This window comes from Rhinopithecus roxellana, chromosome 16 (assembly GCF_007565055.1).
Source record: "Rhinopithecus roxellana isolate Shanxi Qingling chromosome 16, ASM756505v1, whole genome shotgun sequence".
NCBI lineage: Eukaryota > Metazoa > Chordata > Mammalia > Primates > Cercopithecidae > Rhinopithecus > Rhinopithecus roxellana.
This window is the reverse complement of record NC_044564.1, coordinates 50,320,983-50,345,568: the sequence shown is the minus strand read 5'-3', so window position 1 is coordinate 50,345,568 and position 24,586 is coordinate 50,320,983. Positions and strand designations below refer to the sequence as shown.

At 44.5% G+C, this 24,586-nt stretch overlaps 1 protein-coding gene across 5 annotated transcripts in view; it reads left to right on the top strand.

Annotated features, from left to right (window-relative positions):
- Window positions 1–24,586, top strand: part of TJP2 (tight junction protein 2) — a 142,781-nt gene that overhangs the window by 36,259 nt on the left and 81,936 nt on the right. For 3 of the 5 annotated variants that reach the window (XM_010362961.2, XM_010362960.2, XM_010362956.2), the window contains exon 1: window positions 23,338–23,723. The exons of the other annotated variants lie outside the window; for them this stretch is intronic. In XM_010362961.2, coding sequence (XP_010361263.1) covers window positions 23,664–23,723 — 60 coding nt within the window. In that variant the 5' untranslated portion in view covers window positions 23,338–23,663. Of the gene's footprint in view, window positions 1–23,337; window positions 23,724–24,586 lie in introns of those variants that run through there. 5 annotated transcript variants of the gene reach the window in all.

Genomic DNA, 24,586 nt, shown 5'->3' with positions numbered 1-24,586 from the left:
CTGGGCAACATGGCGAAACCCCATCTCTGCAAAAAATACAAAATATTAGCCAGGTGTGGTGGCGCATGCCAGTAATCCCAGCTACTTGGGAGGCTGAGGCACGAGAATCACTTGAACCCAGGAGGTGGAGGTTGCTGTGAGCTGAGATCGTGCCACTGCATTTTAGCCTTGTGATAGAGAGAAACTGTCTCAAAAAAGAAAAAATTGTCCTCCTAAAATCTTTAAATTAGATTTCTAGATAGGATCTGTTGATTATTCAAATAAATTGGCAGGGTACTGTAGAGTATGGCAGAGAGATTGGAGCTTGCATTGTCTGTTGGAGGAAAGGCTCTTTCTCACTCTAGCCAGCCCCTCCTGATAAGTACCTCCCTTGTTCTGGTTCCCTGTACCTGCACTTCGAACCACATGCCTTTCCAACATCAATTTGATTGCCTAAGTCAGTGCCTTACTCCAGAGTTCTTTCTTTTTTTTTTTTTTTTTTTTTTTTGAGACGGAGTCTCGCTCTGTCACCCGGACTGGAGTGCAGTGGCCGGATCTCAGCTCACTGCAAGCTCCGCCTCCCGGGTTTACGCCATTCTCCTGCCTCAGCCTCCCGAGTAGCTGGGACTACAGGCGCCCGCCACCTCGCCCGGCTAGCTTTTTGTATTTTTTAGTAGAGACGGGGTTTCACCGTGTTAGCCAGGATGGTCTCGAACTCCTGACCTCGTGATCCACCCGTCTCGGCCTCCCAAAGTGCTGGGATTATAGGCTTGAGCCACCGAGCCCGGCCTACAGAGTTCTTTCATGTGTAAACACTGAAGCTTGGCTTCTGGGACGAATTAGCCTTGGGTAGGCATGAGTGATGAGGATTTTTTTCCCAGGCATCTCACATTGCCCTAGTTTCAGATCCAGCGAACACTCATTAATGGCCTTTTATGTACCAGGCAAGGGGCAAGGTGCTTTCACCCATATTGTTCCTCCTCACAACAACCCTAAGAGGAAGGTATTACTAGCTCCCTTTTGTAAATAAATAACCTGAGATTCAAAGATTTTAAATGATTCCCTTGTGGTTGCACAGCCCCTGACTTCCAAGTTCAGTGAGATTTCTATAACAGCTGATTTCTACACTAATTCTACAGAGCTTGAAGACTTAACTCCCTAACTCAGACAAGTAAAAAAGTTTCTCTCTAAGGCCAGTTTGGATCAATTGCTAAGTGGCTGCCTAGAGTTAAGGATTTGCAAGTGCTGCTCAAGTTTGTTGAGCAAGAATGTTGTGATTGATTGGCAGTGTCCGGTGTGGGTGGAGCAGGTGTCTGCTAAGCTGCTCTGGACCTGAGGTTTCTAATCATCAGCCTCTACTCATTCTGCCCTCCTTTGCCATTCTAGAGTCTCCTTTGATGAGCACTATTTGCCTGAGGCTGGATTTTTGCTACTTTAAGGGGCTTTGATTATCACCTTTCTGACTTGGCAGAATCATGTTTGCCTTCAGAAATAATGCTAAGGCGTTGGGAGGCTGAGGCGGGAGGATCGCTTAAGCCCAGGAGTTCAAGATCAGCCTGGGTGACATAGCCAGACCCTGTCTCTATTTAAAAAAAAAAAAAAAAGGAGAAGGCCAGGCACGGTGGTTCACACCTATAATCACAGCGCTTTGGGAGGCCGAGGCAGGAGGAGTCCTTGAGCCCAGGAGTTCAAGATCAACCTGGGCAAAATAAGGAGACCCTCTTTTTCAATTTTATAATTATATTAAAAATTAATAATAAATAAAAAGAAAAAAGAAAAAGAAAAGATGCTAATAGTCTGGTGAAGAGCTTCATTTTCTAGATATGAAGTCTCATTGTTAGGCAATTTAGATATCTTAAAGTTATCACTGACTCAACCCATCATATAAGCTTAGAAAAGTGAGTTGAGGCTGGGCTCAGTGGCTCACGCCTGTAATCCTAGCACTTTGGGAGGCCAATGAGGGTGGATCACCTGAGGTCAGGAGTTCCAGACCAGCCTGGCCAACATGGTGAAACCTTGTCTCTACTAAAAATACAAAAATTAGCCTGGTGTGGTGGTGGGCGCCTACAATCCCAGCTACTCCGGAGGCTGAGGCAGGAGAATCGCTTGAACCTGGTGGGCCAGAGATTGCAGTGAGTGAGCCGAGATGGTGCCACTTCACTCACTCCAGCCTGGGCGAAATGGCGAAAGAGTGAAACTCCATTTCCAAAAAAGAAAGAAAAGAAAAGTGAGTTGAAGATGAAAGCTTGAAACTTTTACTTCTGTGCACCTGGGAGCCCCTCTATAGCTTCTTTCCCTCTGGGGGCTCCTGGGTTTACAGGAATTCTCAGGGAAATCACTCCAGCAGCCAAACTTCCATACTGGGATGGACAGACCCAGAGCAGTGACACATCGTTATCACCTGGAGGGCGTGTTAAAACATGGATTCCTGGGCCCCTCCCCCCGGGTTTCTGCTTCAGGCAGTCTGGGGTAAGTCCCAGGAATCTGCATGTCTGGTTTCCACTACTTTGACAACCACTAACCTGGAGAGTACTTGTAATGGCTGGTTTAGAGCAAGGGCTTGTTTACAGATGGTGTGTGTGGCCAGATTCTCTACCTGTGGTGAAGGGATTCCTTCCTCAAATATTTAATGAGCGGTATTATTTCTGAGGACTCTGTTCTGTTCCATTGGTCTATATCTCTGTTTTGGTACCAGTACCATGCTGTTTTGGTTACTGTAGCCTTGTAGTATAGTTTGAAGTCAGGTAGCGTGACGCCTCCAGCTTTGTCCTTTTGACTTAGGATTGTCTTGGCAATGCGGGCTCTTTTTTGGTTCCATATGAACTTTAAAGCAGTTTTTTCCAATTCTGTGAAGAAACTCATTGGTAGCTTGATGGGGATGGCATTGAATCTATAAATAACCTTGGGGAGTATAGCCATTTTCACGATATTGATTCTTCCTATCCATGAGCATGGTATGTTCTTCCATTTGTTTGTGTCCTCTTTTATTTCACTGAGCAGTGGTTTGTAGTTCTCCTTGAAGAGGTCCTTTACATCCCTTGTAAGCTGGATTCCTAGGTATTTTATTCTCTTTGAAGCAATTGTGAATGGAAGTTCATTCCTGATTTGGCTCTCTGCTTGTCTGTTGCTGGTGTATAAGAATGCTTGTGATTTTTGCACATTAATTTTGTATCCTGAGACTTTGCTGAAGTTGCTTATCAGCTTAAGGAGATTTTGGGCTGAGACGATGGGGTTTTCTAAATATACAATCATGTCATCTGCAAACAGGGACAATTTGACTTCTTCTTTTCCTAACTGGATACCCTTGATTTCTTTCTCTTGCCTGATTGCCCTAGCCAGAACTTCCAACATCTACAGCCATCTGATCTTTGACAAACTTGAGAGAAACAAGAAATGGGGAAAGGATTCCCTATTTAATAAATGGTGCTGGGAAAATTGGCTAGCCATAAGTAGAAAGCTGAAACTGGATCCTTTCCTTACCCCTTATACGAAGATTAATTCAAGATGGATTAGAGACTTAAATGTTAGACCTAATACCATAAAAACCCTAGAAGAAAATCTAGGTAGTACCATTCAGGACATAGGCATGGGCAAGGACTTCATGTCTAAAACACCAAAAGCAACGGCAGCAAAAGCCAAAATTGACAAATGGGATCTAATTAAACTTAAGAGCTTTTGCACAGCAAAAGAAACTACCATCAGAGTGAACAGGCAACCTACAGAATGGGAGAAAATTTTTGCAACCTACTCATCTGACAAAGGGCTAATATCCAGAATCTACAAAGAACTCAAACAAATATACGAGAAAAAAACAAACAACCCCATCAAAAAGTGGGGAAAGGATATGAACAGACATTTCTCAAAAGAAGATATTCATACAGCCAACAGACACATGAAAAAATGCTCATCATCACTGGCCATCAGAGAAATGCAAATCAAAACCACAATGAGATACCATCTCACACCAGTTAGAATGGCAATCATTAAGAAGTCAGGAAACAACAGGTGTTGGAGAGGATGTGGAGAAATAGGAACACTTTTACACTGTTGGTGGGATTGTAAACTAGTTCAACCATTATGGAAAACAGTATGGCAATTCCTCAAGGATCTAGAACTAGATGTACCATATGACCCAGCCATCCCACTACTGGGTATATACCCAAAGGATTATAAATTAGTCTACTACAAAGACACATGTACACGTATGTTTATTGCGGCACTATTCACAATAGCAAAGACTTGGAATCAACCCAAATGTCCATCTGTGACAGACTGGATTAAGAAAATGTGGCACATATACACCATGGAATACTATGCAGCCATAAAAAAGGATGAGTTTGCGTCCTTTGTAGGGACATGGATGCAGCTGGAAACCATCATTCTTAGCAAACTATCACAAGAAGAGAAAACCAAACACCGCATGTTCTCACTCATAGGTGGGAACTGAACAATGAGATCACTTGGACTCGGGAAGGGGAACATCACACACTGGGGTCTATCATGGGGAGGGGGGAGGGGGGAGGAGGGAGGGATTGCATTGGGGAGTTATACATGATATAAATGATGAATTGATGGGTGCTGACGAGTTGATGGGTGCAGCACACCAGCATGGCATAAGTATACATATGTAACAAACCTGCACGTTATGCACATGTACCCTAGAACTTAGAGTATAATAAAAAAAAAAAAAAAAAAAAAAAAAAAAAAAAAAATATTTAATGAGCATCTCACACAGTGCTGCTGACGGAAATGTAGAGGAATATGAAGCTTGTCCCTGGTAGACTTTGGAGCCTAATTTGGAATCAGTAAATTGCATTGCTGTGTGTAAAGTACTGCCCTCACCCCCTTAAGTGAATGTGGCAGAAGGCCTGAAGCAGTGACTAAGTCAGGGGAGTCTTCCTGGGGCAGGTGATATTTGAAAGGAAACCTGAGGATAAAAGGTTATTGGCTATGTGTGCTTATGGGGGAAGAGAAACTCAGGGAGCAGAGCCTGTACATTAAAGGGTCTGGAGATGCTGCACTAGGTGAGTAGAAAACGTCTGTGTTTGTTCTGAGAATTCCATTGTGACTCCTATATGTAAACCAAAAAGTATCAGGGACAAGTCTCAATCAACTTAGAGAGTTTGGCCAGGCAGGGTGGCTCATGCCTGTAATCCTAGCACTTTGGGAGGCCTGAGGCCAGCAGATCGCTTGAGGCCAGGAATTTGAGACCAGGCTGGCCAACATGGTGAAACACCATCTCTATTAAAAATACAAAAATTAGCTGGGTATGTGGTGTGCGCCTGTAATCCCAGCTTCTTGGGAGGCTGAGGCACCAGAACTGCTTGAACCTGGGAGGCAGAGGTTGCGGTGAGCCAAGATTGCCACTGCACTCCAGCCTGGGCAACAGAGCAAGACTCTGTCCTCACCTCCCCCCCAAAAAAAAATTTTAGAAAGTTTATTTTGCCAAGGTTACAGGACATGCCCATAACACAGGCTCAGGAGGTCCTGACGACATGTGCCCAAGGTGGTAAGAGTACAGCTTGCTTTTATACATTTTAGGGAGACATAATACATCAATCAATACATATAAGATTTATAACCAACTACATTGGTTCCATCTGGCAGAGCAGGACAACTCGAAAGGGGTGGAGGGGCTGCCAGGTCATAGGTACTCTACTCTAGAGGTACTTAGGGGGTGCCAGGTCATAAGCACTGCTATTCTAAAGCCTCCAAGTAACAGGCTTTAGAGAATAAACTGTAAACATTTCTTATCAGACTTAAGGTCAGTGTTGATGTTAATATTGGAGGGGTATGATGGGGCATGTCCAACCCCTACTTCCCTTCATGGCCTGAACCAGTCTTTCAGGTTAAATTTCAGAGTGCCCTGGCCGAGAAGGAAGTCCATTCAGATGGTTGCAGGGGCCCTTCCAATTTTATTTTTGATTTATAGATATGAAAGGAAGACGCAACTATATGATGATGATGATGAAATGTGGTTGCTCACTGTGTAGTTGGTGCTGTGCTAAACATGTTACTTTCATCGTCTTATTTCTCGTACCCATCCCATGAGGTGGAGGTCCAACTCTAATCCCCATTTGTAGTAGTTTGCTGAAGCCACAGTAACAAAGCACCATAAACTGGGTGGCCTAAACAGAAATTAACATAAATTACTGTCTCATGGTTCTAGAGGCTAGAAGTCTGAGTCTCTGTCGTTCAGGCTGGATTACAGTGGCATGATCTTGGCTCATTGCAACCTCCACCCTCCGGGTTCAAGCGATTCTCCTGCCTGAGACTTTTGAGTAGCTGGGATTACAGGCACACACCACCGTGCCTAGCTAATTTTTGTATTTTTGGTGGAGACGGGTTTCCCATTTTGGCCAGGCTGGTCTTGAACTCCTGACCTTAAGTGATCATCTGCCTTGGCCTCCCAAAGTGCTGGGATGAGAGGCATCAGCCACCATGCCTGGTCCTTATTCTTTCTTACTTTCTAACGACTTAAAGTCAAACATGTTTTCCAAACAGAAATCAGAGTGTGTACTTCTTTACTCATGAACCAACAAGACAGAGTGCTGGTCATTGGGCCTATCCTTGGAAATCTGCAATGTCTGGACATCTTAAGCATAGCATATAGATGAGTAATACTCAAGCTAGGTTCTGAAACATAATTTAATTATACTTCTGCATGTTTAAAAGAATTCAGAACCTAAAAATTAAAAGCTGACCCAGAGCCAGGCACTGTGGCCGGCTGGGTGCAGTGATTCACTCCTGTAATCCCAGCACTTTGGGAGGCTGAGGTGGTGGATCACCTGAGGTCAGGAGTTCCAGATCAGCCTGACCAACATGGCGAAAACCCATCTCTACTAAAAAACAAAAACAAAAACTTAGCTGGGCATGGTGGTGCACGCCTGTAATCCCAGCTATCCCAGCTACTCGGGAGGCTGAGGCAGGAGAATCGCTTGAACCCAGGAGACAGAGGTTGCAGTGAGCCTAGATCCCGCCACTGCACTCCAGCCTGGGTGACAGAGCAAGACTTTGCCTCAAAAAAAAAAAAAAAAAAAAAAAAGAAAAGGAAAAGAAAAAGAAAAAAAAACGCTGACCCAGAGCCCTAGATCTCTTAACTTTTTACAGCCAAATCTTAAAAGGCTTCTCTGTGTTTTTTGTTCCTTTTCCTCACTATCACCTGCTCTTCTGACATTTTCTCCTCTACCTATGCCAGAAACTTACAGACCCAGTAAGTGGTTTCAGGTGTCCTATGGGCTGGGCACAGCACTAAATAAAAGCTCTTCCCTTAGGAGGAACTGCAGTCTAATTGGCAAGTGTATTCTTCTTCTTCTTCTTCTTCTTATTATTATTTTCAAGACAGGGTCTTGCTCTGTTCCCCAGGCTGGAGTGCAGTGGCATGATCATAGCTCACTGCAGCCTCCGTCCCCTGGCCTCAAGCAGTCCTCCTGCTTCAGCCTCCCAAAGTGTTGGGATTATAGGTGTGAGCCACTGCATCAGGCCAGAAGCTTATTTTATGATTTCCATTTCATCTGATAAGATTGAGATGAAAAATTTGCTTCTAGTTCCAGCTGGAATGGGGAGTTCTTCACTCACATCGGTTTTGATTCTTCACTGATATCAGTTGAATGACTGATGATAGAACTTTTCAGTTCAGTCAAAATTTTTATTCATTTAGAGGTAATCTGATTATGTAGTGAGATTAGGCAATTCCCTTGGGCAGGATTCACCACCCCCCTCTATCAAAATTATTTGATATTTGAAAAAAATAGGCCGGGCACAGTGGTTTATGCCTGTAATCCCAGCACTTTGGGAGGCCGAGGTGGGCAGATTGCTTGAGCTCAGAGTTTGAGACCAACCTGGGCAACATGGTGGAACCCTGTCCCTACAGAAAATACAAAAAAAAAAAAAAAAAAAGAAAAAAAAAGCTGGGTGTGGTGGCAGGCACCTGTAGTCTCAGCTACTTGGGGATGCTGAGGCAGGAAGATCACTTGCGACCAGGAGGTCCAGGCTGCAGTGAGCCAAGATTACACCACTGTACTCCAATCTAGGTGACAAAGTGAGACCCCGTCTCAAAAAAAAAAAAAAAAAATGATGTTTGAAAAAATATACACAATTTTTATTATAATTATTTCTGTTTGATATTGATATTTGAAATATAATTATTGATATTCAAGTAATCAAAATATGCATATATAAAATTATTTTTACTTCACATCTTAAGACTGGTTACTTAAAATAATTAACTCTGTCAATACACTTTGAAAGAGGCTTCGTAAATTGTTAAAGTTAAATTTGTCTCTTCTGATAGCTGTAGCTCAGCAGAATAAATATGGCAATAGTCGGCTGGGTGCAGGGGCTCTTGCCTGTAATCCCAGCACTTTGGGAGGCCAAGGTGGGCAGATCAAGAGGTCAGGAGATCGAGACCATCCTGATTAACACAGTGAAACCCCGTCTCTACTAAAAATACAAAAAATTAGCCGGGTGTGGTGGAGCGCGCCTGTATTTCCAGCTACTCGGGAGGCTGAGGCAGGAGAATCGCTTGAACCCAGGTGGCAGAGGTTGCAGTGAGCTTAGATCACGTACTGCACTCCAGCTTGGGCAACAGAGGGAGACTCTGTCTCAAAAAAATAGAAATATATATATATATGGCAATAAAGAGGGATGCTTTCCCAAGACTTAGAACAAGAAATCAAAATACTTTAGCAACTGAAGGATGATTCAAGCAAAGGCAGAACTCTATCAAGAAGGGAGAAGATATGTAAAAAATAAAGCGTCATTGGGAAGAATAGCTAGGATTGGCTCTGGAAAAAATAACAGAAAAACACTCTGCTTATGTGATTCAGTGTTTACAATGTAAATCTGAAGGATGCCTGAATCTTTTGGAAATAAACTTGGATTGACTTGTTTAAAAACTTAGATCATGTCTCAGTGACAGAGCTCAGCAAAAAAAAAACAAACAAAAACAAACAAACAAACAAACAAAAACTTAGCTTATGACTTTGGAGGTAGGAAAAGCTGAAAGCTCCCTACATCCCTGAAATTAAATGGAAGATTTCACTCTTGTGTTTAACCTGGCCGTCAGATCCTAGATTAGCAAACAATCTGATGTATCTTCTACAAACCTGATTTTATTCATTATGACTCCCCACCTTGCTTGCTTTACTTCACTACTGTAGGAATGTGGAAAAGTTTAGCTGGATGTAGTCCTGGCCTACCAGCAAGCACTCCCAGAGATCATGGGACAGAAAGGCTCAGAGACCAAAACCAGGTGTTACATCACACTATTCACTCAACTTGAAAACATAGTGAAAAGCAAGGGGAAAAAGATGGTGTATTAGTCTATTTTCATGCTGCTGATAAAGACATACCCAAGACTGGGCAATTTACAAAAGAAAGAGGTTTAATTGGACTTATAGTTCCACATGGCTGGGGAGGCCTCACAACATGGCAGAAGGTAAAAAGCATGTCTTACATGGCAGCAGACAAGAGAAGAGAGCTTGTGCAGGGAAACTTCCTTTTTCAAAAGCATCAGATCTCATGAGACTTATTCACTATCCTGAGAACAGAATGGGAGAGACTTGCCCCCTTGATTCAATTACCTCCCACTGGGTCCCTCCCATAACTCATGGAAATTCAAGATGAGATTTGGGTGGGGACACAGCAAAACCATATCAGATGGAGACTAACATTGGTAGGTGAGGATACAAATGGGGTGAGAGATCCACACTTCTGGAACCCTGTGCTTGCAGTGTCAGCTTCCCCTGCTGATGGTGTGGTCACAAAAACCAAAGTTAAGATTGAACAAGGGGCTTCAACAGATGGGAAGTATCTGAAAGTCAGCACATGTATACTCTGTTGGAGGGATGCAAGGCAATGTGCCTGCCAATAGCTGTAGGTCATCAGTGATCTGTATTTTTTCTTTCTTTTTTTTTTTTTAAGATGGAGTTTCACTCGTATTGCCCAGGCTGGAGTGCAATGGCACGATCTTGGCCCACTGCAACCTCAGCCTCCCGGATTCAAGTGATTCTCCTGCCTCAGCCTCCCAGGTAGCTGGGACTACAGGCGTGTGCCACCATGCTCAGCTAATTTTTCTATTTTTAGTAGAGACAGGGTTTCACCATCTTGGCCAGGCTGGTCTAGAACTCCTGACCTCGTGATCCACCTGCCTCAGCCTCCCAAAGTGCTGGGATTACAGGCGTGAGCCACTGTGTCCAGCCTGATCTGTGTTTTATCCACATTTTGGGGCAGAGTATATGTGGGGCCAGAACTGAACATGATGGATGTCACCAATGGGTGATCAATTAGGAATGACATAGCTGTCAATCTGGGGGTAACATGAGCTGAGCACTATTATATATTATTAATATTTATGAAGTGTTTATTATTAACAACAATGTAAATCATAATCTAGAAAAATATTTTATATATAATTATATATTATATAAACAGTATATAATTGACTGGGTATGGTGGCTCACGCCTGTAATCCCAGCACTTTGGAAGGCTGAGGTGGGTGGATCAGCTGAGGTCAGGAATTTGAGACCAGCCTGGCCAACATGGTGGAACCCCGTCTGTACTAAAAACTACAAAATTAGCCGGGTGTGGTGGTGCATGCCTGTAATTCCAGCTACTTGGGAGGCTGAGGCAGGAGAATTGCTTGAATTCCGGGGGCAGAGGTTGCAGTGAACCAAGATCATGCTGTGGCAGTCCAGTCTGGGTGACAAGAGCAAAAACTCCATCTCAAAAAAATAAATAACAGCATATAATTATACAAATAATATTTTAAAAAATTGTATTACATATAATAAATATGATTTTATATTATATATGAATATATATGCCTTTATATATTATATACAAATATACATAAATATATAATTTTGCATTACATATTATATATAAAATACAATTATAAGTTAGATATTTATTAAGTTTACTATTAAGTAAATATTATAAGATTTAAAATTTCATTCCATTTCTTTGTATATATAAGTAAAACTCTCATTTGTTTCATTCTTTTAATCTATATTTAACACATGAATATTCTATTCTGTTTATCTTTAACATATCTTACAGGTTATCATCTTACATGTCTTACAACTTCCTGTCTACACTTAACACATCTTATGAATTCTGCGTGAGTCTTATAAGCTACTTATTTCCTTATTATCTATGCTAAATGAATCAGGAGTTTCATTCATCTGATTTTTAAATTGTCCTCTATACTAGTTTGAAAGAGAACTTTAAATGAAAGTATTTATTCAGCCAATTATGGTATATTCATACAAATAGAATATTATGCAGTTAGAAAAAAATGATGATATAGATCTAGTTCATGAAACAAATAGTCAAACTCCCTTCTTATGTAGAAGTAGGTTGCAAAAGAGCAAATCTGGTATATCCCAACTGTATACCCCAGGTATCTAAGTTGTGTACAACATGTGCCTACTTATCTGTGCAGAGATACCTGGAAAGGTGCTTGGTAGTTGGCTCTGGATGGTGACATTTTACTTGTACTTTACCACTTTTTGGTGATCTACTTAGTGTATAGTTTGAGTGAATAAACAATTATCACTTACATTAAAAACTGAAATCCAAATGTGTGTGTGTTTGTACAAACATATATGTAAATAACATAAAAAGAATTGTAAGGCCAGACGCTTTTCTTTTGAAAACTGTACACAACATTTTGCAAATAATTACTTTTTAAAAAAGTATCTTTATTTTACAATATTTTTAGCCAGGTGCAGTGGCTCAGGCCTGTAATCCCAGCACTTTGGGAGGCCAAGGCAGGGAATTGCTTCAGTTCAGGAATTCAAGACCAGCCTGGGCAAATGGCGAAACCCCATCTCTATCCAAAATACAAAAATTAGCTGGGCATGGTGGTGCACGCCTATGTTCCCAGCTATTTGAGAGGCTGAGGTGGGAGGATCACTTGAGCTTGGGAGGCAGAGGCTGTGGTGACCTGAGATTGTATCATTGCACTCCAGCCTGGGCAAGAGAGTGAGACATTGTCTCAAAAAAAAAAAAAAAAAAAAAAAAAAAATAGAGATGGGGTTTCACCATGTTGCCCAGACTGATCTCAAACTCCTGAGCTCAAGCAATCCATCCACCTCAGCCCACCCAAAGTGCTGGGATTACAGGTGTGCGTGAGCTGCCGCGCCCCGCTGCAAATAATTATTTTTTTAAACTTCAGAATGTTTTACCTGATTTCAAAATTGTAATCTTTCTGTCTTGTGTCAGAGAAATGTAATAATGTCCCTTTAGCAGAATTTCCTAAACCTCTCCCATGATGAGAATCACCTGATCACCTGGGTTGCATGTGAAAGCTTTCAGATCCCAATGCCCTTCTCAGACTCACTGAATTGGAATCTCTAGCAAGGGACCTAGGACACTTTTTTTTTTAGATGGAGTCTTGCTCTGTTGCCCAGGTTGGAGTGCAGTGGCGCGATCTCAGCTCACTGCAAGCTCCGCCTCCCGGGTTCATGCCATTCTCCTGCTTCAGCCTCCTGGGTAGCTGGGACTACAGGTGCCCGCCACCATGCCCGGCTAATTTTTTGTATTTTGAGTAGAGACAGGGTTTCATTGTGTTAGCCAGAATGGTCTCGATCTCCTGACCTCATGATCCACCGCCTTGGCTTCCCAAAGTGCTGGGATTACAGGTGTGAGCCACCGTGCCCGGCCAGGCCACTGGTTTTAACAACTGCCTCTGGTGATTCTTATCATCAGTGAAATTTAGGACACTGTCCTATAGAACCATAAATTTTATGAGCCACATTTTCAATTTTTATTGAACATGTCCTGGAGGTGCCTTTTCCAGGCCAGTTTCCTTTGTTTAAAGAGGCCCATGCAAATTTTCATGGCTACCCTGGAAAGCTATTTGCAGGCTTTTCCTAAGGCCACTTTCAGATCCGAAAATACTTTGTGAATCTAAGAGACTCTTCAACAACTTTAATCTGTGTTGCTCAAGGATCCTGAATTCTTAGAGCTAGCGGATTCTGGTGATAAGTTTTTTAAAGCAATTCAGGAGTGCACAGGGCCTGCTGGTTTCCCTAGAGTATTGAGCAGTCCCATGGGCCTTGCTCACCTTAGATTCCCTCTTAGAGCTGCTGAGAGGAGTGTCTTTTTATTTAGTGAAAATTTTTGTTTACTGAAGTGTTTTTCTTAAAGTATTTTGGGGGTGAAGGGAGCTCTGAAATTCAGTTAAGACAACAGAACAACATTTGAATCAAGGATTCTCTCGTTGGAGGGAGTCAAATCGCATTTGTGGCATCGACCTTTTAAATATTTCATTGGAAGAGTTTCACAAACTTGATTCCCCAGCATTGCTTGGATAAAACTCACTTTAGTTGCTGTGAGAGCAAAAATCGTCTTGCATTCTGTTAAAAGGAGCTAAAAGGAAAGCAACAATAACAGCCACACCCCTCCTCCCACCCCATGCAATTGTTTTATTGGGTAGAGGCGAAGAATAGAGGGGCCAGAAAGCCAGGAAGTGAATGGGCTTTGAATCTAACGGACCTGGGCTTGGATTTTTTCTTTTTTTGAGACGGAGTCTTGCTCTGTCGCCCAGGCTGGAGCGTAGTGGCACGATCTCAGCTCACTGCAACCTCCGCCTCCCAGGTTCAAGCGATTTTCCTGCCTCAGCCTCGCGAGTAGCTGGGATTACAGGTGCCCATCACTATGCCCGGATAATTTTTATATTTTTACTAGAGACAGAGTTTCACCATGTTGGCCAGGCTGGTCTTGAATGCCTGGCCTCTAGTGATCTGCCTGCCTTGGCCTCCCAAAGTGCTAGGATTACAGGCATGAGCCACTGCGCCTGGCTGGATTCTTTCTTTTTTTGAGACAGGGTCTCACTGCGTCTCTGAGGCTGGAGTGCAGTGGCACAATCACGGCTCACTGCAGCCCCAACCTCCTGGACTCAAGTGATTCTTCTGCCTCAGCCTCCTGAGTAGCTGGGACTTCAGGTGTATGCCATCATGCTGGCTCATTTACTTTTATTATTTTTGTTTTTTTGTAGAGACAGGGTCTTCCTATGTTGCCTAGGCTGGTCTTGAACTCCTAGGCTCATGCAATCCTCCCACCTTGGTCTCCCAAAGTGCTGGGATTACAGGTGTGGCCACCATGCCCAGTGGGTTTGGATTCCATCTGGTTGGGGATGACCTTGGGCAAACTGCTTTCTCTGAAGCATAATTTCTTCACGTATGAAGCAGGGGCAATAATACTGACTGTATAGACACTACATTGAATGACTTAGTGTAGTATATGAAAAGCTCCTGGCACATAATATGCATTTAGTCCATCATTATTTATCAGAGTTTCTGTTTCTGTTTGTTTGTTTCTCAGTGGAGGGCTGTAAGGGGGTCTCTATCCCCGAAAAGAGAGTGTGGCTTTCATATATTCTGCAGTGTAAACAGCAGGAAAATAATAAAAGCTGTCGTACCTCGGAGCGCCTTGGAGTGCCTCTGAGGACCCAGGGTGTCCTGCCAGGAAGAAGTGTTCCTCCATGTTGCAGAGCATGCTCCCCGGCAGGTATGTCTAAACTAGACCGTGTGCCATAGGATGCTTCTTGGCTTTCCAGGACTGGATCTGGGTTATGCTCTGCCTCAGCCCCAGGCAGAGCACCACCGTGGCCTCTGCCCACCAGCCTGAGCACACCCAGATGAGCCCTATAAGTCACCTAGGAGTCTGCATGTGGTCAGCCTAGACTACAGCCATCTCCTTCCAACCCAGGACTCCCCCCAAACACCAGTCTAGGGCACCTCAGCTTCTTAATCCGTTCAGGCCACAGCTGACTCTGAATTGCACAGCTAGTTCTTTTCTGTTTTTTTTTTTTTTTTTGAGACAGGGTCTTGCTCTGTTACTCAGGCTGGAGTGCAGTGGCGTGATCTCAGCTAGGCAGCCTCTGCTTCCCAGGCTCAAGCCATGCTCTTGCTTCAGCCTCCCAAGCAGCTGGGACTATAGGCATGCACCACCACGCCCAGCTAATTTTTTTTGTAGAGAGATCAGGTCTTGCTATGTTGCCCAAGGCTGGTCTTGAACTCCCGGGCTCAAACAATCCTCCCATCTTGGCCTCCCAAATTGCTGGGATTACAGGTGTGAGCCATCTGCCTGACCTTATTTACTGTTTTTAATTAAAATAACACAGGGCCAGGCACTATGGCTCATGCCTGTAATCACAGCACTTTGGGAGACCAAGGTGGGAGGATAGCTAGAAGCCAGGAGTTTGAGGCCAGCCTGTCCAACATAGCAAGACCTCATCTCTACTAAAAATAATTTCTTTTTCCGAGTAGCTGGGATTACAGGCATGTGCCACCATGCCTGGCTAAGTTTTGTATTTTTAGTAGAGACGGGGTTTCACCATGTTGGCCAGGCTGGTCTTGAATTCCTGACCTCAAGTGATCTGCCTGCCTCCCAAAGTGCTGGGATTACAGGCGTGAGCCACTGTGCCCAGCCTTAAAAATACGTTTTTAAAAATTAGCCAGGCCTTGTGACATGGGCCTGTAGTCCCAGCTACTTGGGAGGCTGAGGTGGAAGGATTGCTTGAGTCCAGGAGTTGGGGGTTGCTGTGAGCTGTGATTGTGCCACTGCACTCCAGCCTGGGCAAGAGTGAGACCTTTTCTCAAAAATAAATAAAATAGGCTGGGTGCAGTGGCTCACGCCTGTAATTCTAGCACTTTGGGAGGCCAAGACAGGTGGATCACTTGAGGTGAGGAGTTCGAAACCAGCCTGGCCAACATGGTGAAACCTCGTCTCTACGAAAAAAAAAAAACAGAAAAATTAGCTGGGCGTGGTGGCACATGCCTATAATTCCAGCTACTTGGGAGGCTGAGGCAGGATAATTGCTTGAACTCAGGAGGCAGAGGTTGCAGTGAACCAAGATCACGCACCCCAGTCTGTGCAACAGCAAGACTCCGTCTCAAAAAGAAAAGAAAAGAGAAGGGAAGGGAGGGGAGGGGAGGGGAGGGGAGGGGAGGGAAAAGAAAAACTGTAGTAGGATCTCATTTTTGTAAACATTTTCCGTCTCTTGATAGTCATCCATGTAGTCTTCTCGGTGTATATGTGTCTGGAATGTTCACCTAATGTCGAAGATAGGTATTAGGACTTTAGTTTTTAAATTTATTTGTGCTCTTCTGAACTCCTCAAATGCTTTATAATGAGCACCTTGTTCTTGCAAAACTCAGTGGTCTAAAAAATTAACAAAAATGAAAATAGTTTTTAGTAACTATGAAACAATGTAAATAGCCTTACACCTAAAGTTACTTGCTTTACTAAATAGAAGAATGTCTACCTGGCCTGGTGTGGTGGCTCACGTCTGTAATCCCAGCACTTTGGGAGGCTGGGAGGCTGAAGCAGGCAGATCAATTGAGGCCAGGAGTTCAAGACCAGCTTGGCCAATGTGGTGAAACTCCATCTCTACTAAAAATACAAAAATTAGCCGGGCATGGTGGCACATGCCTGTAATCCTAGCTACTCAGAAGGCTAAGGCATGAGAATCGCTTGGACCTGGGAGGCAGAGGTTGTGGTGAGCCAAGATTGCACCACTGCACTCCAGCCTGGGCAACAGAGCAAAAGTCTGTCAAAAAAAAAAAAAAAAAAAAAAAAAAAAAAAATTGGACGAAGAAGAATGTCTGCATGAAAATTTGTTCTGTTCTTTGAGATACTAGAAATATAGATACTAACATATTGGGTTTAATGGCAAAAACCGCAATTACTTTTGCACCAACCTAAAATAATTGAAAAGTGGCAACTTAGAGCAGCTTTCTGTTCTTTCTACATAATATCAAGATATGGGAACAATCCTGAAGACAGGCAGTCTGAAAATTACTTATGAGTCATCCACAGACTGTTTCTAAAGGAAAAGCAAGAATCTTCAGTTGCCCAAAAGATGGAGGAGGCCTGAGAGTTCCTACAGTGGTTTAGAATGTGTTCCTCTATGCTGGAAGATAGCTTGAAAATACTTTGCTGTCTTTGTAATCTTTACACATCTATGATTGCTATAAAGTCAGCTTTGTTCCCTATTTCTAGACCCATCATATACTGGAATGAGGCACATCTCAATTCAGAGGTCTATTATTTTTGGGGGTGGGTGTCAGAGGGCATATGGCATTAGAAGCAGCTCTGTATACAACTGAAAGCAGTCTTGTAGCTATTTAGGATCTGGGAAGTGTACATGTTAACTACCGTCACCCCAGAAAAGAAAAAAGAAGGAGACTTTAACAAAATTTGAAAGTGAACATGAGGGCTGGACGTGGTGGCTCATGCCTGTAATCCCAGCGCTTCGGGAGGCCGAAGCAGGTGGATCACCTGAGGTCAGGAGTTCGAGACCAGCGTGGCCAACATGGTGAAACCCCGTCTCTACTAAAAATACAAACATTAGCCAGGTGTGGTGGTGGGCACCTGCAGTCCCAGCTACTCAGGAGTCTGAGGCAGGAGAATCGCTTGAACCGGGGAGGCAGAGGTTGCAGTGAGCCAAGACTGCGCCATTGCATGTTGCACTCTAGCCTGAGCAACAAGAGCAAAACTCTGTCTCAAAAAAAAAAAAAAAAAAAAAAAAAAAGAAAGTGAGTAATAAATAATAACTAAAAGTGAAAGCATAAGGGGGCAAGCAGAATGTTAGATGTGCTCTCCCGGAGGTAATCAGAGGGGCCATTGACTGGGGTGGTTATTGTGGGAGGAAGCCTGCAGGTGAACCGGGGTGGTTATTGTTAACTGGTGTTTGGACTGAGGAAGATGGGAGGAGCCAGGAGAGGAGATGAGTCTACCTGGAAGCGGGGGCGAGGAGTGGGGAGGACACAAGGCCTTTACTGAAAAAACGTCAGGTCCCTCTGGCGGAGTTTCAGCTGCTGCCTCAGCACTTTAGTCATCCCTGTAGTTGAGCAATTCTCCTGATGTGTCACCATGTGTTTACATATCTTTGTCTTCATCACACTGTGCAGCCTCCCTTTTATAAATTGTCATTATCTTCTCTATAGCTACCCCAGGGTATATGGTAGGCATTCAAGAAAGGTTTGTTAAAGGAGAGTTATGATTCCCGTCTACTTTATAGTGTACACATTAACTAAATTGTTTGGTGAACCTGTAAACTTTTGTTTTTGTTTTTGTTTTGAGATGGAGTTTCACTCTTGTCACCCAGGCTGGAGTACAGTGGCGTGATCTCGGCTTACTGAAACCTCCACCTCCCGAGTTCAAGTGATTCTCCTGCCTCAGTCTCCCAAGTAGCTGGGACTACAGGCGCCTGCCACCACGCCCAGCTAATTTTATTGTATTTTTAGTAGAGATAGGGTTTCACCATGTTGGTCAGGCTGGTCTCGAACTCCTGACCTCAGCTGATCCACCCGCCTCGGCCTCCCAAAGTGCTGGGATTACAGGCGTGAACCAGTGTGCCCGGCTGAACCGTAAACTTTTCAATGTTAGTTTTCTTTGCTCCCAGTCATTGATACTTTATAACCATATTGCAGATATATACATAGATATACATATATAGATATATATGTGTGTTTTTCTCAAGAATCCCCACATTCTTGAGAAAATATGACTAAGAGGTATTTAGTTTATCACATTAATTTGAGGTCTTCTGACTAACTTATTTCTTATTTTATTTTTTGAGACAGTGTCTTGCTCTGTCACCCAGGCTGGAGTGTAGTGGTACAGTCATAGCTTACTGCAGCCTCAAACTCCTGGGCTCAAGCAATCCTCTCCCCTCAGTCCTCGAGTAGCTGGGACTACAGGCACATGCTACCATGCCCAGCTAATTTTATTTTATTATTATTTTTTGTAGAGACAGGGTCTCATTATGTTGTCCAGGCTGGACTCGAATCCCTAGGCTCAAGCAATCCTCCCATCTAGCCTCCAAAAGTGCTGGGATTACAAGCATGAGCCCCTGCACCCAGCTGACCAACCTGTTTCAGAGACTTTATATATTGTAATATACACTGAAAAGTGTTGAAAAAATTGTCCATTGCACAAAAAATAACTAACTTTAAAAAGAAAAATATATGCACAAGCCTGTTTTTTCATGAAATCATTTTTTTGCATACTTTCCAGTTCTTGTATTTTTAAAATAATTTTGTCATTGTCATCATCATATTAGATATAATTTGTGTTTTTGTTGATAATTATAGCATTATCATTCTCCTTGTATATAATTCCTTACTACAATTTTTTTTTTTTTTTTTTTTTTTTGGAGACAGAGTCTCGCTCTGTCGCCTAGGCTGGAGTGCAGTGGCGCCATCTCAGCTCACTCCACCTCCCGGGTTCACGCCACTCTCCGGCCTCAGCCTCCTGAGTAACTGGGACTACAGGCACCCACCACCACGCCCAGCTAATTTTTTGTGTTTTTAGTAGAGGTAGTGTTTCACTGTGTTAGCCAGGATGGTCTCGATCTCCTGACCTCGTGATCTGCCCCCCTCGGCCTCCCAAAGTGCTGGGATTACAGGCCTGAGCCACCGTGCGCAGCCCCTTATTACAATTTTAAATGATGGTCTGCTATGCCAATTAAGGTGATTCACTGTAATTTAATAGCCCAGCCCACCATCATTGGACATCGGTGATTTCCACCGTTCATTATTAGATATAGGCATACAATGAAGTGCTGCCTCACACCTAGTTACCCAATGTAATCTAACCTCCAGTCGTATCTTTCCATTGAAACAACTCTGACCAAGATAAGCAGTGGTCCTCTACTTAATGAACATCATCAGTTCTTACCTTAATTGACCTCCTTGAAATTCCATGTTGTTGGCCTCCCCCTCTTTCCTAAAGTTTGTTCTTTCCTAAAGAGTGTTCTTTTTGGACACTCCTCCAGAGACCTTTTCTTTCCTTTCCAGCAGCTCCTCTTTGGTCTTTGTTCCGGCGACTCAAGTCTGCCCTCTAAATAGTGGCATTCCCAGAGATGAGTTCTGTCCTTAGTCCTCTCTTGGCTTAATCTGTATAACGTCTCTGAATGTGGGATGTCCCCTCCCAAGACTTCAACTTTTATGATATATTGATGATACCCAAATCAGTTCCTCCATCCCAAATCTCTCTGCCCAAATACTCATCAGTGCCTAGCACATAGTAGACACTTGATACGTTTGTTAAATTTCTTAACATCTTCACTTGGATGACGCATAGCACTTGAAAATCAGTCTATAACTAAACTCATCATCCTTCTTCAAGCTCCTCCCAAGATCTGCTCCCACTCCTGTGTTCTCTGTTTTGATAAAAGCCACCGTCATCTCCTTTAAGTAAGCCAGAAACCTGAGAGTCAGCGTAGGCTCACTTCCCTCTTGCGTCTCCCCATATCTAGTCAGGCAGTCATCCAGCCTCCCGATATACTTCCTTAGTTTCTCTAGAATCTGGCTCCCTGTTGTCTAACACTGCGTAACTTCATAGCCACGTCATCTCTTACCTGCATTCACACAAAAATGCATTTTTTGCTTGTCTTGCCATTCTTACTAACACTCTCCTCCTCGCCAACCCCGTCCCCCACCAACTGTCAAATCCATCTTTATACTTGCCTGGGCAACTTCACCTCCTGGCACCTCAGGAGTAAGCCTGCTGTCTCTTCATTCCTTACTTCTCTCTGTGTTATTTATTACCCTTACTTGGAAGGCTTTTTTCCTACTTTGTGGCTCAAAAACTCATTCCTACCTCTCCTTTAGAATGCATAGGCAACCCCATCTCTGGAAAGCCTTCCCTAACTCTTTCCCTCCAGACCACTCTGAACCTGCCAGGAATCTCAGTACTTACAGTTTATCATTACTTGTTGATTCTCTACTGCCATAGACAGAATTCCCTGAGGCAGGATCCTGAGTATTTTATCAAGGAGTTAACATAGATGTTCGGTAAGTACCTGTTGAGTAGAAGATTTTTGTTTTTTAGACGAAGTCTCACTCTGTCACCAGGTAGGAGTGCAATGGTGCAATCTCGTCTCACTGTAACCTCTGCCTCCTGGGTTCAAGCGATTCTCCTGCTTCAGCCTCCTGAATAGCTGGGAGTACAGGTGCATGCCACCACGCCCAGCCAATTTTTTGTATTTGTAGTAGAGATGGGGTCTCACCATCTTGGCCAGCATGATCTTGTTCTCTTGACCTCGTGATCCACCCACCTTGGCCTCCCAAAGTGCTGTGATTACAGGCATGAGCCACCGCGCCCCGCCAAGTAGAAGTTCTTTGGATAAACACATTCTAGGAGTGGGGTTAAAATGTGCAGAATGTGTGAAGAATATGACTAATAAATTTCTTCTCCAAAGAGTTCTATTGATTTACACTGCCACCAACAGAAAAGCCAGTATATCAACTGAACCATGTTTCTAACAACCATTTACTGAATGCTTATCATCTGTCAGGTGTTGTGCCAGAAGAATGGAATTCCTGTCTATAAATATTTCATCATTTCGAGTAGTGCAGTCCAACAGAACTTTCTGCAGTAATGGAAATATTCTGTATCTGCACTGTCCAATAGGGTAGCTATTAGCCACATGTGGCTTCTGAGCCCTTGAAATGAGACAAGTGTGACTGAGGAACTGAATTTGTCATTTCCTCTAATTTTAGTTAATTTACACGTACATGTAAACACTCACTGGTGGCAAGTGGTCATCTTATTGAATAGTGCAGCTCTGGAGAGAAAAAAGGAAATCAGTCAGTAGACATAACTGCCACATTCTGGATTATTTTTTAAATGCTAGTGGCTCTAAGCCCACGTCACTAAGGTGTGGCCATCTCTCAAGAGCTATCATTTTTATTAGCACCACCTAATTTGGGAAATATTTTATTTTTTCCTTTTTATTTTGATTAAAACAATTTTTTTTTTTTTTTTTTTTTTTTTTTTGTGAGACGGAGTCTGGCTCTGTCGCCCAGGCTGGAGTGCGGTGGCCGGATCTCAGCTCACTGCAAGCTCCGCCTCCCAGGTTCAGGCCATTCTCCTGCCTCCGCCTCCCAAGTAGCTGGGACTACAGGCGCCCGCCTCGTCGCCCGGCTAGTTTTTTGTATTCTTTAGTAGAGACGGGGTTTCACCGTATTAGCCAGGATGGTCTCGATCTCCTGACCTTGTGATCCGCCCGTCTCGGCCTCCCAAAGTGCTGGGATTACAGGCTTGAGCCACCGCGCCCGGCCGATTAAAACAATTTTTTAAAAATAGAGATGGGGTCTCGCTATGTTGCCCAGACTGGTCTCAAACTCGTGGGCTCAAGTGATTCTCCCGCCCTGCCCTCCCAAAGTGCTGGGATTACAGGCATGAGTCACCGTGCCTCGCATCAGGAGAGCAACGTCTTACATCAGGAATACGACCAAAATGTGTAAGTCTGAAGACTTGAGGCAAAGTGAGAAACGTTACTCACAGTGCTTTTTATCCAGAGGCGTGGACTTAGTTACTCCAAAGGAGGCCAGAAGCATAACACTTCTGGAGAGGCGTCTACTGGACTTGTTTGTCCACGAAACTGCTAGACTTGTTTTGATCAGGCAGGAAGTGAAGCAACTTTTCAGGGAGAAAGCCCAGCATCTGCATCTCCTCTGGGGCAGATCACACCTTTTACCTTCTACTTGTGAGCCTAGGTCGAGTTTTCCTTCACAATTAAGGGAAGAGCACGGCAGGCAAAACTATTCTCTTACAAGATGGTTTTTAAAGATTTCAAACCCAAGGTTATATTTTTAATCAGTACCTGTTTGGATTCTCCAAATTAATTTATATGCTCTTAAAATGAAGACACTTACCTAACTGCACAATTCTTTGCACATAGAGGACTTTGAAACGAATAAGCACACTGAGTTGCATTACATGAATCCTGTCAGATAAGCACTTGTGACCTACTGGCAACCTTTTATAAGCTGATGATGGGAGAGGAGTTTCAATCTCTTTATTGGAATTGTTGGAAATGTGCCAAAGAGATAACCTGGAGTATATTGTCCTGAAAACTCCTGTTTTAATATTTAATACGAACATCTTATACCCTTGGAATTTGGGTAGGCAGTTGTTGGGCTAAGAAATCTGGGGTACAAGGCCGTGTATGTGTTGGTTGGCCGGGCAGGCCTCTAGACAGGACTCAAAACTTTGAGGTTTTTCCCAGTTCGACTCTTCGTAAGAGAACAGAAGCACCGCCTGTGTGAGGCCCTGCGAACCTCGCCCAAAAGTCTTCCTACAGGATGGCCCCGCGACCTCATCAGGGAAACCCTGCGGACACTCGGGCCAGCAGCGCCCGGAGCTCACTCCAGGTCTTCAAACCAGGGCGCGCGCGCTCGGAGCTGGACCTGCTTGCTCCAGTGCACGCCGCGGAACGAACCATCGGGCTGGCGGGGGTGGAGGGGTACAGGCGCGGGCCGCTCGGGCCTTGGGCTTCTCCTGCCGCCGCCGCCACCGCTTCCCGCCCCCGGCCAGGAGTCGCGCATAACGCGGTTCGCCGGGGTGGGGCTCGGAGGCGCGGCGCCGGCGAGCTCTTTCCCGGCAGGAGTGTGGGTGGTAGCGGCCGATTTGAGAGTTTCCCGGGCCGGGCGGCCCGCGCGGAGGCGCAACGCTGGGGCGGGGGGCGGGGGGCGGGCCGACGCCGCCGCCTCCGCAGCCGCCGCCGCGGGAGGAGGGACAAAGGGGTGGGTCCCCGCGGGTCGGCACCCCGGCGGCTGGGGCTGCGGGTCAGAGTACTGTCCCGTGGTGCCCAGGAGGAGCAGGAGCAGGAGCAGAAGCGGGATCCCGAGCTGCGCGCCTCTGCGGGACCTGCGTCCGAGATGCCGGTGCGAGGAGACCGTGGGTTTCCTTCCCGGCGGGAGCTGTCAGGTTGGCTCCGCGTAAGTGCCTCCTTGCGCCGCGCGGTTGGGAGGAGGGTCGCGAGCGTGAGCGTGGGAGCGCGGGGCTCTGCTCGCGTGCTGCTCTGAAGTTGTTCCCCGATGCGCCGTAGGAAGCTGGGATTCTCCCACCCGGGCGTGGGACGCAGGGGAGGGGTAGGTTTCACCGTCCAGGTTGATGGCTCGTGGCCTCCGGGGCTCCTAGAACCTTTACTCTGAAGTCACTTGGGCTGGAGATTAAGGCGCGAGTAGGGGACACTGTCTTGAACCCAGTGTCCTGGATTTCTGCTGGCTTGGAGGCGTCTCGTTGTGTCTGTTGTGTCGCTTGCATGTCTTTGTGTTTCCTTCTCTATTTCAAACTACACTCTGTATTGATGCAGTTACAGACTTGTGTACGTGAGAGAAACTGAAAACTCCTCACAGAGCAGAATCCCTTTTCCTTTTCAATCAGTTGCCTCTGTAGTATAAGTAATTTTTTTTTTTTTCAGTAGAGAATGGGGATGGAGGTTTGGAAGGACCCACAAAAGAGGAGTGTGATGAATGCTTTGTATTCTGATACTATCCTACCTGTCACCAGTTCCTTTTATTTTGTGTCTTCATTTGTCAAGTTTCCGCTTTTACACGGTAGTTTAAGTTATAAATAATCAGGGGTTTCTACCACAGGGTTTTAACATTCTTGAAATGTGGACAAACTTGGGAGTGAGTGCTCCCGCGCTTAGTAATGGCATACAGCCTCCCACCTCTATTTCAGCTTCAGTTCTTAGGCTAGGCTGCTTTTCTGGCAGCTGTCTGGCCTGAGTAATGATAGTTGTGGTTTCCCTTAAGTTCCCAAAGGAGAGTCATCCCTTGATAGAAACTGCCTTGCG